The sequence below is a fragment of the Tetrao urogallus genome, assembly GCF_951394365.1.
Source record: "Tetrao urogallus genome assembly, chromosome: 6".
Taxonomy (NCBI): Eukaryota; Metazoa; Chordata; class Aves; order Galliformes; family Phasianidae; genus Tetrao; species Tetrao urogallus.
Genome location: NC_136819.1, coordinates 50,516,633 through 50,534,581, shown reverse-complemented (window position 1 = coordinate 50,534,581; position 17,949 = coordinate 50,516,633). Strand labels below are relative to the sequence as shown.

The 17,949-nt window shown below is 39.0% G+C and overlaps 1 protein-coding gene across 6 annotated transcripts in view; it reads right to left on the bottom strand.

Annotated features, from left to right (window-relative positions):
- The window catches only part of MARK3 (microtubule affinity regulating kinase 3), a gene marked incomplete at both ends in the record, with an annotated part of 58,827 nt that overhangs the window by 19,969 nt on the left and 20,909 nt on the right, over positions 1-17,949 (bottom strand). For 5 of the 6 annotated variants that reach the window (XM_079537873.1, XM_079537874.1, XM_079537876.1 and 2 more), the window contains 9 exons: positions 921-1,074; positions 1,830-1,942; positions 2,197-2,296; positions 3,001-3,120; positions 3,220-3,456; positions 4,621-4,677; positions 9,602-9,672; positions 12,770-12,835; positions 13,493-13,541. In XM_079537873.1, coding sequence (XP_079393999.1) covers positions 921-1,074; positions 1,830-1,942; positions 2,197-2,296; positions 3,001-3,120; positions 3,220-3,456; positions 4,621-4,677; positions 9,602-9,672; positions 12,770-12,835; positions 13,493-13,541 — 967 coding nt within the window. The remainder of the gene's footprint in view (positions 1-920; positions 1,075-1,829; positions 1,943-2,196; positions 2,297-3,000; positions 3,121-3,219; positions 3,457-4,620; positions 4,678-9,601; positions 9,673-12,769; positions 12,836-13,492; positions 13,542-17,949) is intronic. The other variant, XM_079537878.1, reaches the window with a different exon arrangement.

Below are 17,949 nucleotides of genomic sequence, written 5' to 3'. Positions count from 1 at the left end.
AAAGAAACAGAAAAATGATTTTTCTTCTCAGAGGTACAGTTGCTATTTTTCCCTACAATAGAAATGCATTCACACTCATGAAAATTGAAATAATGAACACTGAGAATCAGAGATGCAAAAAGGTCATTCTTGAATTATTAAACTATGCATACTTTAGAAGACAACAATATATTTAGAGAGCAATAAACTCTTACTTTTTAAACACTTGTGTCTTCACATCTGCTTTTTCCTCTTTGGAAGAAAATATGAAGAAAGCTTCACACTCCCCCCCCCTTTTTTTTTTTTTAATAAATCTGGCAAATTTGACACTCAAATCACCTCTGGTAAGGTCTTCCTTTGTATAACAATTCAAAGATACATAACACTCTTCATTTCAGCTCGCTAAAGACAGGGAAGGTCATAACAAACAATCATTTGAATTTAGTAGATGAATTTACTACTTGATTTCAATGTAAGAATTGAGAACTTAATGGAGTCTTGGGGTTTAACTACTGACACTGGTTTAGCTTGCAAAGAAAAAAGCCCCACACCCTGAAGAGTCATCTAAGGCCACTGAACAATTAACTGACTCATTCGGATCAGAGGAGACCCTTCACTAGCATATACCCAATGTACACTGTGCAAGCTAGTGTCTGATAAAAACGGATTTCTGAGACACATACCTGGAGACATAACCCCATGCTGCCAGCAGTACTAATGGCCTGCAGGCTATGTTCAGCCTGAAGAGCCAAGAAACTGGTTCAGTTTGCCACTAACCTCTATTAAACTATTAAAGTGATAAACTATTTATCACTGTACAATTAACTACATTTCATTGTCAGGTCATTGTCCTCTTAATCTTCGGGGGATGGAGACAAATTCAGGAACTGAACAGCTAGCAGTCGTTACATGCCACAGCACTGCAAATGAGAACTGCTCACCATGATCGCTGTAGCGCCGCTGTTTCTGGCTAGAAGATATGCTTCTCTGAACTTTGTGGTGGGGAGATTGTCCAGTGCTATTATTAAGATCACTACTTGGCCGAACTTTAGCAAGGGAAAGATTGCTGCTGGAGCTTGAATCACTTGCATCCAACTGCAACATAAATGAAAATGTGAAACAACACGTGCAGACAAAACAAACGCCCACCAAAATGCCTCCAGCTTGCAAGAAATTTTGTGACAGCAAGAACCTGCTTAGAGGGGCAGGCAACAATGCTTAACTATGCCCAACATCGATTAAGTTCTTGTGCAACTGCCTTAGGTGAATCTCAGCAGAATTTGAAGCCTCTGAAAGGACAAATGAAAATCCATCTCTATATTTCCAACCCTCTCCCTCCCCTCAGTTCCATAAGATTTGAACAAGAAGATTCGAACTTTTTCAGCAGAAGCCAACTCCTCCAGCAGAGGAACTGAGAGCAGTTCACTGGTGCCTTGCTCACTTGGTATCATATGGGAAAGTACTCTGCAATGTGAGAACATTTTTAGACTAACAGGCCCTATTCCTCAATTCTCTTAAAATATTTACAGCAAGCACATTTGCACTTGAGCTCTTAGACTAGGCAGGATAGTAACTGGCATAGAGCCCTTACAAGGAGTCACTGCTGATCAAGCAGGATAGTTCTTGGTATCCTACAGAAACTAGTTTACTGAATCAGACCATGCTGAGATCACTTACAGCATCATTCAGAGAGTTCAGCTGACACTGATGATTAGAAAAAATTGATCTAAAATGTACTAGAATAGCATGCAGGAATGCAGTGCCTATAGTTACTGATTTAATATTTGCTTCTGATTTTTCTACTGACACTAATACATTCGGTTCTTTGCATTTAGAAGAGTGATCCTCACCTCTGATGATTTCCTTCCCAGCAATAAGTATGTAGCTGTGATTTCATCATACTTCATTTTACTAAGGGATTCTTGAATTTCTTCTTGAGAATATCCCATTCCTACCATAATATCTAAAAACAAATACACGCTGTAAGCAACAAACACTTCGATGCTTACACTTCTTGTATGTTCAACTTGAGAAAGAAGAGAAAGAAAGAAATATTCAAAGAATGAAACAAAACAGTTAAATATGAGAACAAAAAAGCCTAATAAGACATCAAATTAAAAGATTAGTTACTTTGTCCAAATGGGAAAGAAATACAGTGTGGTGCAGAAAAAATACATCATGAGAAACAGTAACATATTCTGAAAAATACTCAATTACCTATTCTTTTCTGGTCCGAGATGTCTAGTTCTGGTTCAACAAAAGGTTTAAGTTCATCCTCCTCATGCCCTGCATTGATCCACCTGTCCTTCATAATTTGCTATAAGGAAAGGTTTTTGTTACTACAACATACTTAGTAGCGAAGAAAGTGAGCTGTGGAAAGAATGATTCCCCCATCTAACAAATACTAATGCTTGCTCACATTTGTCTTTTTCAGAACAAGCCCCAGCACATACTCAGTTTTGCCGTGCTCCTGTTACAGGAATCAACTGTGCACATCAGGGTGAACTACTGCCCAATCAGCACTATTCTAGCACACAGCTGAACAGTGAAAGTCCAGTACACAGACAAGGAGCACCAGCCACCTCTGACAAGTCATAGTTGGCTACAGAAGTCTACGGAAGCCAGCATTATTTTGGTCTTTCTTCTCCACAATGGCACAAAACGCAAGAAGGCAGCAACCAGACCATAACCTAATAGTGAATATTCCCACATCCCTTTTGTTCAGTTTTGGTTGATCATCCATTAGCACAGGAATCAAAACGCTTGCTATCAGGAAAAATTTGTCTGATGTGTGCAGTGTAAAGTCTCATTCATTTTGGAAGTAATGAAGAGTTGGTTGTCTTGTAATTCCTGCAAATGAAACTGTAAATAAAAAAAGCTGTGTCTTCTACTGAATTCCCCTGGAACCCACTCCAAATAAACTATTCATGAACAGCATGACAACAAGTTACTGACCAGCTCAAAAATAAAGCTTGCAAAAAATGACGACGAGCTTACTAAAACAGTTAATTTTGTCATTACCTCTAGAGTGCCTCTTTTTGTTGGGTTTAGCACCAGGAAACGTTTGAGGAGGTTTTCACAGTCTGTGGACATGTAGAAAGGAATCCTGTATTTTCCCCTTAGTACTCTTTCTCTAAGTTCCTTGGTAACAGAAGCAGAGACAGTAAGTCATAAGCAGCGCGTAACCAAAACATTAGGAAACATGCCCCCTGAAGGCCAACACTCCTGCACAAAGCTCACCTTTAAGTTCTGTCCATCAAAAGGAAGAGATCCGCTCACGAGGGTATAAAGAATAACACCTAAACTCCAAACATCTACTTCAGGTCCATCATATTTTTTCCCTTGAAAAAGTTCTGGAGCAGCATACGGTGGGCTGCCACAAAAGGTGTCCAGTTTATTTCCAACTGTAAACTCATTGCTAAAACCAAAGTCAGCTATTTTAATGTTCATATCTGCATCTAGCAATAGATTTTCAGCCTGAAAGAGAAAGAAAGGTTCATAAAATAAAATACTAGATTTAAGAGGCTACTGCCCGTTTTAACTCATTCTTAAAATGGAAATAGCTGGAACATCTGTTAACATTCCCCTTTCCTGCAAGGTCTTTTGATATACTTCTGACTGTTCAGATATTCTGTTTTAAAATAGTCTATACAATGGCTTCGGTCTATGGCAGCTGTTGTGATAACTGAAAACTGTGCTATTTTTTTGCCATCTGTTTTCTCCATGGAAGTACCGCAGCTAACATTTTTAATCTATGAAGATTAAAAAAAGAATTCTCTCACTACTCCTTATTCACATGGCACTCCTGCAGAAGTTTGATAGTACGCACAACCTTTAAATATTTTTCAAGTTGGACTGGTGCATTTTGTTGTGCTTTTAATTTAGAAAGCTATGATACATTTAACATGTTATGTAGCAATATATTAATACAAAAGGCACAGTTTCAAGAAGGGACAGGTCGAGGCAGTATGGTATTAAAGAGGGGAGATTTAGATCTGATGTCAGGAGAACTGACACAACAACTGATTTTTTACTCAAGGGTGGTGAGGCACAGGAACAGGATGCCCAGAGAAACTGCGCCAGTTGGATGGGGCCCTGGGCAGCCTGAGCAGGTGGGGGGCAACCAGCACACTGCAGGAGTTGGAGCAGAGTGGTCTGCAAAGTCCCATCCAACCTAAGTCATGTTGTGCTTCTACAATCACAATTTTGTGTCAAGTGACAAAAAAAAAAATTCATTTTTTAGTTTTGTCATCACGATTGATCATTGATTCTGTCCAAAATCAACACTTGTCACAGCTCTATCAAACTAGGTTTGTGGAGTGTTTTTCTGTTTGTTTGTTTGCTTGTTTTTGTTTTTAAGACCTTGCAGCTAACACTGACCTCTAACAGACTGAAATCTGATCAGAGAGTAAAATGCTATCTTTCAAAAGCCATGAGATTTCAGTATTGAGAAGCATAACAAATCCTTTTATTTGAAATAGTTCTATATACTCTAAACATTTACCAAAATCTACTATAACGTAAGCAAAAAGAAACCCTACACCCCAAAGTATATCCTACATTTTATAGGCACCATAAAGATCACACCCACAGGTACAGAAACCAGTTGTTGCAGACACACACACACTTTTCCCCACTCACCTTGAGATCTCTATGAACAATATGCTTTTGATGGCAGTACTGCACTGCAGATACTATCTGGATAGAAAACAAGCCCAATTATATAAGTGGTATCTCAAAGAAACAGTTTTAATCAAAAAGTTCAACATTTATTAATTACTAATGTGGACAGGTACTTATCAATTCAGAGCTATATATGCAACTACTCCAACATATTTACAGGAAAGCTGATAAATAACTTAGGTTATTTAGGTGTTTGTTATTTAATCTATTTGGTTTCTACTACATTTGAAAGAGAATTTTGTTTTCTCCTGTATGACTAATTATAGAACAGTAGAAGCAATGTCTTACAGAAAGGTTACTGAAGTATTTCCATTCCACTACCATATACAGCTATAAAAACTTTCCCTTTAGACTGAAGTTTTCCAGCCCCTGTCCAAAGGTGATTTTTCATGCCATAGTATGGAGAGGAAAGGCTAAGAAATGGCATGGCTACTGGAGAAATTACTGGGGGAAAGCTTGTCTGGATAAATTTCAATTCTGCACTGAGAGACAACCATGTATCTGACAAGAGCTGCACGTGCTGTTTCATACACTGTATGAGAGTAGCAAACAATAGAAAAACTATATGCAGAATAATCCAGAGTAATTTCTTCCATCATAATTTCCAAATATCCTTGGTTTTTCCTGCTTTATGTAACTAACTATATAAGCTACTTACACAGCTGTCCCAGTATACTGCTTTAGAGCTACAGGCACAGAACTTTACACGTAGAGAAAAGCTGGATAAGGTCATACTGTTACATGATCACAAATGCTGTCAAAATACATTTTAATGTAATGCACGTATGTTCAGAATTGAGGCAGATATTATAACTTAAAATATGTTAATTGCATGTAAAAATAATACACTGTAATAACTACACTTAAATACATGCATTTCCATTCTGTGTTGCAGATTAACATTTCCAGTACAGAAAGATGAGATGACATTAATGCTCCCAAAAGTAACTCATTAGAAGGTAACCCAGCTTAACATAACAATCCTCCTGCATCTGTAGGAAGCAATGTTGTGCACTCTATTTAGAATAGATGAAAGCAAGGCTCTTGGCAGGTCAAAGAAGTGTTCTACCAGTCATTTTGCATTTCAAGCTTCAGTAACTTGTCTTAATCTTTGTGCCCCTGCATTACTGAATCATGTATATCTACAAAATGTCACCTTAGAAACCAAGTGTTCGATGAAAAGTTGAAATACTTCTGTTTCCTGCACTTCCATTCTGCTTTTGTTCCTTTGTGCACTGACAAGACTCCCACTTCAGCTTCTGCCAGCCACTAAAGCAGGTGAGCTCTCCAATGCCACCACCTGCACCACCCATGAGGTTCTCCCTCTCCTCCCCACTACCATTCCCTTGCACCAGTCACAAGCTCCCCTTCCCCAGATGCTCCCAGCCTGCCAGCACCACAAACCCCTCATGCTTTATTCAGCACTGCAGAGAGGCAGCACGATACTGCTCGCTTCTGAGCTGCTTTTACTCTAAGAGCAGGAAGTCTAGCAGATTATCAATCAGCTGCTTTCTCCAGGGATACTTCTGAACTATTCTGCACCGCAACAGGATAGCACAGACTGCAGAAGCAAGCCAAATCCAAAAGGAAGGGAAATAATGTAACGCATGTAAGAAAGATTAACAACAGTCATAACTGAACAAGGAACACAAAGTATGGCTTCACTGGGTCGAATTCCTTGCCTTCCACGTTCTGTCACTCATTCATTAGCAGCCCCCTCATTCCCACCTATTAGTGTGAGAAACTTGCTGATACTTGGTAGGTGGAGATAACAGGGCAAGAAACAGAAGGCTTCTAGCTGCAACAACAGGAGCACTTCAGTGCATTTCTCTGGAGGAATTTTTAAAAAATCCATATAATCACAGGATTTTAAGAACAAGATGGCACACGTGGAACTATTCTTTGTAAGGGTTGGCTGATTGAATAGAACAACAAAAGGACAGATAAACAACCTCCCCAGGTCTCTTCCACAGTGCTAAAATGAGCATTTTGTTTCTTAACTGGAATATACAACAGTAATATGGATTTTGTGGATTTTTTTTATTTTCTAAGACGATGTCCTAATATATACCACTAACACAACTCAATGAACTGCTTCACAGGAAAGAGTGGGAAGACTGAAGGAAGCCAGATCTACTCTGATACAGTAGAGGAAGAGAGGGACGTAATACATATTCATTTTCTATTTTTTTGGTGGGAGGAGAACACTCATTCACCTTCCTCTTTACCTGACTCCCCATTTTTGCATCAATTCCTAACCAGACAGGCAGATTTCTGTATGGAGTAAGGATGGTGAGACTGAACCAGAACTGTCTGGAAATCTGTAAAGGGGAAATTAAAACTAGGTGACATTAAGAAAGCAAAACATTCTGGATTTGAATTTCTCATACACATTTCTCATACACAGTTGCACAAAAGGAAACCGATATGGAGAGCATTGAACAGAGAAATGGACTGCAGAGCATGGCTGTATTTTCAGTGTTTGCACCTTCTCATGTGTTCCTTTTCAAGCATGACTGGAATAACTTGATCACTGTCTTTGTTTTTTTTTTCCCCCTGTTAAAAGGCCCAAGTATGCATAACAAAATGGACAAAAGATATATTTGTATATAAATATATCTTTAAACAAGTAAAGATGGGAGAACTACCAAATCCTGCTTCTTGTCTGGTAGAGAGAGAAGCTGAAATGCTGCTTCTGATAAAACACAAATGTTTTATGCCTAAATTACGTCTATTGAAAGAAGAAATAGGATCTGAAAATAAGATATAATATAATGTATTGTAAGTACTAAGCTCAATACCATGGCACAACTGTTTCTGCAGTTTAAAGAGGCCCCTTTCTGTTAAACTAGTTAGTGAATTAGAAAAAAAAATCCCTATTATGTCCTAAATCCATCTAACATTAGGACAGCTGCACTGAATCAGATAAAAGTCCTACACAGAGCATTCTCCCTCTAGCAATGGCTAAAAGCTATATGAAGCTATTGTGAGACTTCAGTGAAGTAAAAATGAATGGTTTTATGACCCACAAACCCAGTAAGATCTAGTTTCCTCTCACTGTCCTGCAGTCAAAGTCCTGGTGTTGGATAAATGTCAAGCTTTGATCAAAGTTTTCTGACTTCTGTCCCACATGCATGCTCTTTTCTCCAGCAAAGTGTGATGAGCTCACACTATAGCTTCTATCCTTAGGGTATTACTATGGTTCTCTTTTTTCCCCAGACACTCAAGCTTTTGTTGCTCTCAACAACCTATCTTTGAGATCAAGATCCTCTACAATTGGCTGAATTCAGTAACCAGTAAAGTCAGCTATTGAGGAAAGACAGAGGCAGCTGCCTATTCCAGGTTTCTGAAAGGAAACAAGACTTACAGAAAGAGAATTAACACATATTGCAGTAGACCGAAGTGCAGCCACCCATATATCTTTATGAACAGCACTTATCCTACTGAATTACAGAAATAAAGCAGGGAAGAAGTAAAACACTTAATGGGTCAAACATGCAGCTTAGCAGTTTTATCTTTTCAATTCTTTTCCTTTGTTTTTTGAAGAAGGTGGGGCTTTTTTTTTTTGGAAGTTGCTTATATCCCACATTATATGTCTATATTTCATAGACATATTATATTTATGTCTATATTATATAAACACATATATTATGTTTTTTCACAAGTTCTCACATAAAGGAGAGTTGAATCCTTGAGAGAAAAAAAAAAAGGTAAATGTGCAATGGAATTACTGCAAGATTCATTTCCACACAACTCCTGCTAAAAGAAAGGTAGCACGAAGATCAGAGAACCAGTTCTCAGCATTCACATGTGAGAAAGAACAGCAAATTCTTCGAAGATATTCTGAAGAACTTCAGGTGACATTACAAAGACAAAGGAAATGGTTTGGGATTTAAAGACAGCTAAAGTGGAAATGACTGCTCCACAACACAGCACAGTTGATCACACATATCCCAATGCACAGCAAAGTACATAAGAAGTACTTAATCACAAAGGAAAGTGCTCTACCTGAAGGAATACTGAATTTAAAGGTTTTGTTACAGAGGTAGAAAAATTTTCCTTATGCTAAAGCTCTATATCAGTCCAGTAAACACAAATCTCATCTCCTGAAGTCTGCAGCTGCCTTTTTTGTTCTTCGTTTCTTTTAATCTTCTGCAAAACTAAATACAAGACTTCTTTATTAATTCTCACAAATTCATCTAAGTTATCCAATGTGATCGTAATCACATAAGCACAAGTTTCTGCACAAGAGCAGAAAAGAGAGTACACTAGGCCAGTGAGATCTGCAAATGAAACACCAGCTACTGCAAGAGGATCTGGATCTTTCATTATGCAAAAATATTTATGTTCAACATTGCTTTATTGTAGAACAGAAATGCCTTTCTAAAGATGAATGAAATTCCAGCATTTTCACAAGTTCAATTTATCCATCATAAAGAAAACTATAAACTACCAAGCCTAGAAATTATTCTTCAGTGATGTTTTAGAGCAGCTGTTAAATTGCATCTTTTCATACAAGTGCACGGGTGTGAACGGGTGCCTACTCCAGGCACTGCCCATGTTTGCTCCTGCTCTGGTTTGCAGTGTGTTATACTTGAACAATCTCCAAAAGGTTGCAGACCAGCTGAAATAAGGACATATGAAATCAACCCAGAGGAAATGAATTTTGGAACAGAGTCCACCAAAGCAGTCACTGTGTTCTGGCACTCCCAGACACCCTGGCACGAACACTAAGGAAGCCAGCACTGCTGAATGGACTGCTAACCCCTCCAAAATACTGCTGAAACCCAAGTTTCCTCTCACTGAGTGTTACGAGGGCTACAAGTCCACACATCCCAGTGAACATTGCTAGGAGTCAAACACAAAGGACAGCTGTTTCATCCATTTCAGCATTAAAAACAAGGTGGAAAAAGCTGATGTATAGGAACGTTATACATACCTGTCTAAATTTAGCTCTTGCTTCCTTTTCCTTCATTCTTCCATGCGCAACCAGATAGTCAAACACCTCCCCTACAATTTAATAATGAGACGCATTAAAGCCAACTCAGAATGCAGAGTTCCTCTCTAGCAGTTACCCACAGCAGCTTCCCTGGAATGACTGTATCACAAGTTGAACTCGAGGTTAAGGTTGTAGGTTAGCCCAAGGGAACAAGGCAGAAGAGAACACAAACAACATCGTCTCTTACAGAAGAGAACAATAAGGCTTAATGAAAGACTGGATATAGACAAAAACATTTCCTTCCAACTGTTCATGACAGAAAAGCAATGGCAATACTTCTATTTTGTAAACACAGGTGACTTGTACTTCACAGACTTTGTCACAAGGATACCTTTTGCACTGCAAAAATAAGCTTCATATATGAAAGCGTCTGATGATACCTATAAATATTGTTACACCAGCACCGTAATTTTTCTTTGCACAGGCAAATGAAGTATCTTAACCAAAACAGAAATCTTAGACGTAACCTAGGCTTGAAGGAGACATTCCCAATGAAAGCTGTAATAACGAACCTAGCAGGATACTGAGATGACCCATCACACAAGCATGAGGTAAGGCAGCAATGTTACAGAATCACAGAATGGCCAGGGTTGGAAGGGACCTCAAGGATCATGAAGCTCCAACCCCCTGCCACATGCAGGGCCACCAACCTCCCCATTTAATACCAGACCAGGCTGCCCAGGGCCCCATCCAACCTGGCCCTGAACACCTCCAGGGATGGACGGGGCATCCACAACCTCTCTGGGCAGCTGTTCCAGCACCTCACCACTCTCTCTGTAAAGAATTTCCCCCTGACATCCAACCTAAATCTGCCCTCCCTCAACTTAACACCATTTCCCCTTGTCCTGCAGTTATCTCAGGATAAGGTATCTCAGGATACCCTCTCAAAGAGTTGATTCCCCTCTCCTCTGTAGGCTCCCTTTAGGTACTGAAAGGCTGCAATGAGGTCACCCCGCAGCCTTCTTTTCTCCAGGCTGAACAAGCCCAGCTCCCTCAGCCTGTCCTCATAGGGGAGGTGCTCCAGTCCCCTGATCATCTTTGTGGCTCTCCTCTGGACCCTCTCCAACAGCTCCCTGTCTTTCTTGTATTGGGGGTTCCAACCTGGATGCAGTACTCCAGAGGGGCCTCACAAGAGCAGAGCAGAGACACCTCTCTGTCCCTGCTGGCCACCCCTCTTCTGATAGTGCTCAGGATACCATTTGCTTTCCGAACTGAAATGTACAAGCTGGACTACCCCTGAATGTACAAGCCCAATGTTGTATGGCTAATGGAGTGGATGTCTAAAGGAGACTACCAAAGTAGCACAAAAATCTGTGCTTTTTTAAAAACTTTGTTTTTCACTGGTTTTAAGCCAATCTTGCCATTTTGAAACATGTCAGTACAGTCTACATTTGAGCTCAAGGCACAGCCAACAGGCCCATGGAACACTGGTGTGTTGCTGAAAGCACAAATCTTAACTAAAAACTGACAAATTAAAAAAAAAAAAAAAAAAAAAAAAGAACTCCCAACAGCACAAGTTAGCATAGTTTTTAAGATTCTTCATCAATATGCAAGATTAATATTAATTTTAGAATTTAATCAAATACTTAAATATTCTCTATTGAGCAAGATACCATTGTTTTGCAGATAACCAGCTCACAAGGAAACTGCTGAGTTAGAGAAGGAACTCCAGCAAACTGAAGTAATAAAAAAAGCTAGAGTTATACAGCAGAAAAAGCAACAGCTGAGCATTCTGAGGGAACGTGAGGATTTTCTACAGAAATCCTTGCTTCCCTCATAGCATTACTACTTAACACCCAAGTCAGAAAATTCTCTCGGGTACATTTCACAGCCATTTCTTCAGAAAATTTGAAGCAGCAAGGCTGAAATGCTTTCAGAATTTAGGTAAAATGATGCCAGATAAGGAATTATAGTCAATTTACGCAAAATACTGCAGTTACTGGAATACAGTTCCCCTCATCCTCCAACCAGGGTTCACACAGCTCATGTGAGAGCAGTCTCTTGAAAATAGAAAATTGATCTTTGTCACTCAGAAAAGTGGCCATGCCTGCTTTGAACAACAGCACATGTGCACAGGGCACTGCTCACAGCCTGTCAGTGCAATATGCATTTCTCCATTACTCTAAGATCTCATTACTTCAGAGAACTGTTGGCCCTTCTACCTTGTGGAAGCCAATCACTAGATGGCAACAGGACTTCGCTTTTAAGTGTAGCACCATCGAACTGCAGAGATGCCTCCACAAATGTGTACTGGCCAATATCACAAAAGTGTTTTATAATGCTTGTCTCTGTTTAGACAAAGCTTGGCTGAACATTCAGGGAATTGCTAGAAAACAACATGGGCAATCTGGGGATTCTTTACACATTTTATAATAATTATCTAACCTTCACATAATCTAACAGAATTCAATGTCGAAACTTATCTGAGACGGAACTCTATTTTCCTCCCAAAGCTGAAGAAAAGGCTCAACTATTTGAGATTCCCAGATGCTGATGCTAAAGGGTCACATTGACAAAGAAGGGACTATCAGGTTTTAGCCAGCCAAGAGTAACTTAAGCCCAAATACTTTATCTAGCTCTGCTGAAAATATCTGACACTGCACGGTGCAGACTTTTTCCCTCCTCTGCAATCAGGAATAATTAAGTTCCTCCAAAACTTCCCTCCTGAAATGGACATAGGTAGTATAGTAATATTTGACAGCAGAATGTCTGTGACGAAGGTATGTCAAACACCACCACCATCTAAAAAAACTGAAGTTGCAAAACTCTTACTTTTGACACATCCCATCCATGTTTTTACCAAGTATCTTATGCAAAAGAAGGCACTAGTCCTGGGGAGCTGAACACAATAAAAGGCTGACATTTGTTATAGACAAAATTTAAGTTGTAAAACAAAGCAAAAGTTACTAAATTCCAGTAAGCTCAGAATGAAGGTTTTCAAGATATGAAGACTGAACAAGTTCTTGAGACTACTAAAGACTGCTTAAATTTGTATCCTACCACGACATTAATATTTGCTAAAAACAAAACCAAAGCATTAAACTAAAAAGTGCTTTCTGCCACTTGGCAATTTGTTTACCTCTTGGCTCTAATAACAAACTTACTTACCCCCACTTGCATATTCCATTATTAAATAGAGAGTTTTTTCAGTTTCAATGACTTCAAATAATTTCACTGGAAAAGAAAGCAATTTATTAATCAAATAGCTAGTTGCAGAAGTATTCAATTAATTCCATAGGGAATTCTGTTGGAGAACAATAATTTGCTTGCTGCTTGACAGTATCAGAATATTACTCTAGAGATGCTTTTTTTCTCCAATATCTCTAAGTGGAAAATACTCCAACATATTTGCTCATGTCATAAGGATCAACATTTTGTCATGAAACAAGACTGTTGGCTACGAGGAAAAAGCAAGTAACTTATGCAGAACTTCCACGAATTTGAGTGTCAGCACTGAGCATCACCAATAGCCATTTTTACACACTGTCCTGGAACACATTGACAAGTCAGTTATCAATCAGTTTGCTGACAGTACTGTAACAGCAGTGCTTCAACTAAGCAATCCTGAACAATTTCTTGACCATTTCTTGTGTTGGTATACAATTATTTTAATGAGAAATTAAATTCAGTAAAAATCATTATTCTACTCAAAAGATGTGAGTTATCAGTAAGCTATGGAAATTGCAGTTTCATGTAAAAGGGTCAGCATTTTTTGCTTTGTTAAACAATTATGACAGTGTATTTTTTTTTACTGCTATGTAACAGTATATTAACCCTCTAATGCAGAACCTTCTTTTAAACTTAATATATTACATGAAATAAACAAGGTACCTATATTTGGATGATTTAAGATCTTCATTATTCTTACTTCTCTAAAGAGCTGAAATAAACATAAAATATGAAATGTTAATGAAAGTAATAGGCAACATCTGTTCTTCCTAAAGCCTGATGTGATATACTTAGCTAATTTTAAACACAGAGAGCAAACATTACTATTAGCATTTCAACAAAGGTCATTAAATTAACCATGTACTGGAGGGAAGAGCTAAGTGCCTCCTTGTTTTAAGCCTGCCCTAAAAACCTGAAAACACCCGCAAAGTGCTGCAGGTAGCTCAGGAAACAAGTGATCTTAGCTCTGTGGTTCTCACACCATGGGGCCCCAAAGACCACTTTAAGACCACGTAGCTCCTCGCAGGCCACTACACATCTCACACACTTTCACATCTTCATAGAAAAAGCTTGGTTTCAAGCTTGGTTTCAAAGTTCTACAAACCCCATGCAGAGCACCATTTGAAGACCACTATATTAGGTTACTGGTATGAACTCTTCACCACTTTGTTGGAGGTCAGCCTTCCACAGGATGCTACAGAAATGCTGTGGCGCATGACAGGAGCTTGGAGGTGAAAAATCAACTGCTTATCTCACAAAACCCACACTGCTCAATGAGCAAGTTTTAAGCACGGATAAATGGTCCTGTGAGTCTCCTCCTTGGGCCTTCAGAGCACTCCTTCAAGACGCCTAAGGCACAAGAACATCTAGTTCAGGCCTTGGTAGCATCGCTTCAAGAATTCAAGGCTGCTGACCCAGCGCACAGACTGTACTAGCCAGTTCATGGGGCAAAACTCCAGTGGATTTTTCCTGACTAAACAATCCCTGGTTGAGAGAAGATACCACAATCTGAGGGTAAAACCTCAAAGGGATCAGCCTACTGCCACCCACTCCATCATGCACGGGCCTGCTGCCTTCCTTCACTCAAGCTCTGGGGTTAATCTGAATTGATGCACAAGGTCAAAGCATGAATTTTACAGGAAAATCTTGCCAAAACCAAAACTCCTTCCAAAAATACATAAGCCTTCTTCTGCAGCTCCCTTACCTACCCCAGCTCATCTATTTTAGCTGAAGGGATGGGGGCAGAACGGAAGCCAGAGTACAACCACCTCTTTCGAGCACGGCATGGATTCACTTCAACTGTGTTGTGTTCACAGACCACTTACTGGCTCTGCAGGGCTTCTTTCCCTAAACCCTGACAACAGCAGTCATGGGAAGGGGGTCTTGCTTGAATAGTTACTTCCAAAGAGTTCAACTCTGCCTAATCAAACAGAGTACACTCTGTCCTCCTGCAGGGGGACATGCAACTGCATTTAACACATAACAAATGAAAGCCAAGCTTGCTCCTGATCAGCCGTTAATTATTTTCACCTTTGAAAATTCTCTTTTGTAAAAACCAATTTAAAGAGGCACAATAAACACAGTGCAATATTAAGAATGCCACAGGTGTTGTTACTGCAATATAAAATGTTTTTAGGATGCTTGTTAATAGTAGATGAAATAATAGTAATAGAGAAGTCCCATTTCTCCTCCCAGAGAAGACTAAAGATAAAAAATATTACAAAAAAAACCCAAGTGCAAATACTGTTGTATTCAGATTCCTTCAACTCTCTATAGCCACTGTTAAAACAAACAGCAACAAATAAAACCCACAAAGAATGACCTTTTTAGGCAGCATGTTACACGGTAGCCATGCGTGTAACATCTCTTCCTCTATAGCTCCCCCCGTGCCAGCCCAGGACTCCAGATGGCTGACATTCTTAAGCCTTGATTATTTTCTAACAGCATGCTTCAAAATAAGGGAGTAATTGAGTGGTTTTATTATAAATCTAACACCAACATCTACAGGAACACTAGTAACATAGCAGATCATACTGAACCTAATGTAAAGAGACCAAAGCAGAAAAGACAGACTCAACAGGAGTGCAGACAAGGGAAAAAAAGAAAGCATTTTCTAAAGCAAGAGGTAACAGTGTTGTTGCTAACAGTAAGAAAGCAAAAAGTGCTGCTATTAAGATTCACCTTCAGGTTACATTTCATGTGAAAGGGAGATATTTCATATGTCTACATCTATTACTAAGGACTCAAAAAATCTGTGTAATTACTCAATAATTACCAAATAAATAAAGGCAAAACAAAGGAAACAAAAAACAACCAAAAAACAAACAAACAAAAAAAAAAAAACCCAAATCCTTCCACCTTTGTGTCTTTTCATACAACAGATTGGAGAGCAGTCTTAACCTTTTTCTGCTTTCTGATGTTTCTGTCACGGCTGCCATCTGGGTAGCAATCTTCATCAAACTGCCCCAAAACCTCTGCCCTCTATTCTACAGCCACAGCTGTGAATGGTTTGCTAACTGAGCACCAAAATAAAACAAAACTGCTTTCAAATGGCTTTCGTTATCATATAATCATTATCCAGGTCTGTGCCGGACACCTCACTAGATGATAACGCAAAATCTATTGGGTCACAATAGGCAACACAGAAAAATACAGTGAAGGCATGAGGCTAACATTCACAGCGTCATCATGTAAACAAATGCACTCATTAATCTAATCTTTTTATAAAGAATGCTGACATGGCTGGAGCTGGCTACTTCCTCCGTTGCAGTTTGATGGTCTAATGCGATAAAGCCAGGCTACATTTTGGGCTGTTCTAAATATATCATTTGTCTACAAAACTACTACTCTGCTCTACTCACACTATTGAAGCCTATCAAAAAGTGATTTCTACATATGAGCCATTCGTAGAAGTGGGTGACTGGAAATGAGCTTTTTAAAAATGGTTATTCTTGCCTTAGGGAGAATTGAAAATAGAAACGCTTAAGAGTAGGATACAAACTCCACCAAATGTTTTATTATAATTTTAGTTATATAAATTCACTTTTGGATTGTGTTCCATAAACAGTTTAAATGTTATGTTTGGCATTTTGACACATACAGCAACTTCTACAGGGACTGACATTGTATTATACTCCATTTCTATAAGGAACAGAACATAAAACATGATATGGCTTTCACATACTGTGCTGAAAGAAGGTTTCCTGGATTTAATTCCCCCACAATACAACGTACATCAACCTCTGGTAAGTGCAGTATTAATTACTGCCAGACTTTCTAAAGCCCACAGCACAATTCATTAACAGCCATAATTGGCTGTTACAGAAGGCGTTATACCATTAGAAGGGGTAACATTAGGGTTCTCCACTCCAAAAACCATTTTCTTAGTTTCAGGAACTTGTCACCATGTGACCATAAAGGCTGGCTATCAGCTGCAAACAGTGCTTATCAGTTTAATTTCTAATACAGAGATTAAAAACTACTCCCAGCATATTGAATAGCTCATTTTCCGTCAACAGGAGCTCTACAAATGTTTCCAGGCAAAGACAAACATCCTAAGTCTGCCAAACAAATGGCTTTCAGCTTTGTTGTGGTCTGGTCCTTTGACTGTAAGTTATGTTAGATACAGGGAAAGAATTTAATGCTGCCAGGGGACAAACAGCACGAAGAAAATCAGCAACAAAACACAGACACATACCAAGTAACAATCTTGAAGCAATTTTACTTGAACTTTATTGTGCTGATACATCTAAAACAACACAGATTGAGGAAATGGGGAGCCAACTTTTAAGCCAACTCTTTGAATAAGCTGAAAGACAGATTACAAGTGTTCCTGCATTAGCTATTGCTAGAGTTTCAGTAACAAAGGACTTCAAAAACACTGAAAAAAAGTTTGCTAAAAAGCAAGTCAGTACGCTAGTCAGATGCAGAGCCCATTTCCTGACCTCCTTCCCTCAAAGCAGGGAGGCTTTGCACAAGATGTTCTCCCGAGCCACATCAAGCTTTAACCATGTGTTAGGCTCCTCCTGATAACTGCTCACTGAAATACACCCGATATATAATTGGGAGCCTCAATCAGGAAGGCTTTACGCAGCACACATCAGAATCAACTAAAGAACAACATGAAAACAGACACAATACACATTAAGAAACAAAAATTCTGTGCATTTTAAGCTCTCATACTTTCCCTGTGCTTTTCAAAACAGACAGACCCAAGGTCAGAAAGGACACAGTGCACATAAAAACTTCTAGTTTAAAAGCTCTAAAAAGATTTTAGGAAAAAGGTCTGAACACAAGCATTTGGCTGAGGAGCCAAGTTCTAAAAAAGGAAAATGAGAAGTGATTTTGTGCTATTACGTGTGCTTGGTAAAAATAAAAATCTTGCATATAATGGCACTGCTAATTCAAAACAAAACAAACTATTTTTTTTGGTCTAGAAGGAAGTGAGCTACTGTAGCATCAACACTTGTTTCCAATGAGACCGACAGACCGATATTCACTGGGACTGGGTACAGAAGTACATTTTTGGAGAATAATGACTATGACTAACAGCAGTAGCATGGGAAAAAAGCTCTAAGAATTCCCTTTTCTTTTAGAGCAGGGAAGTACTGACTATAGTT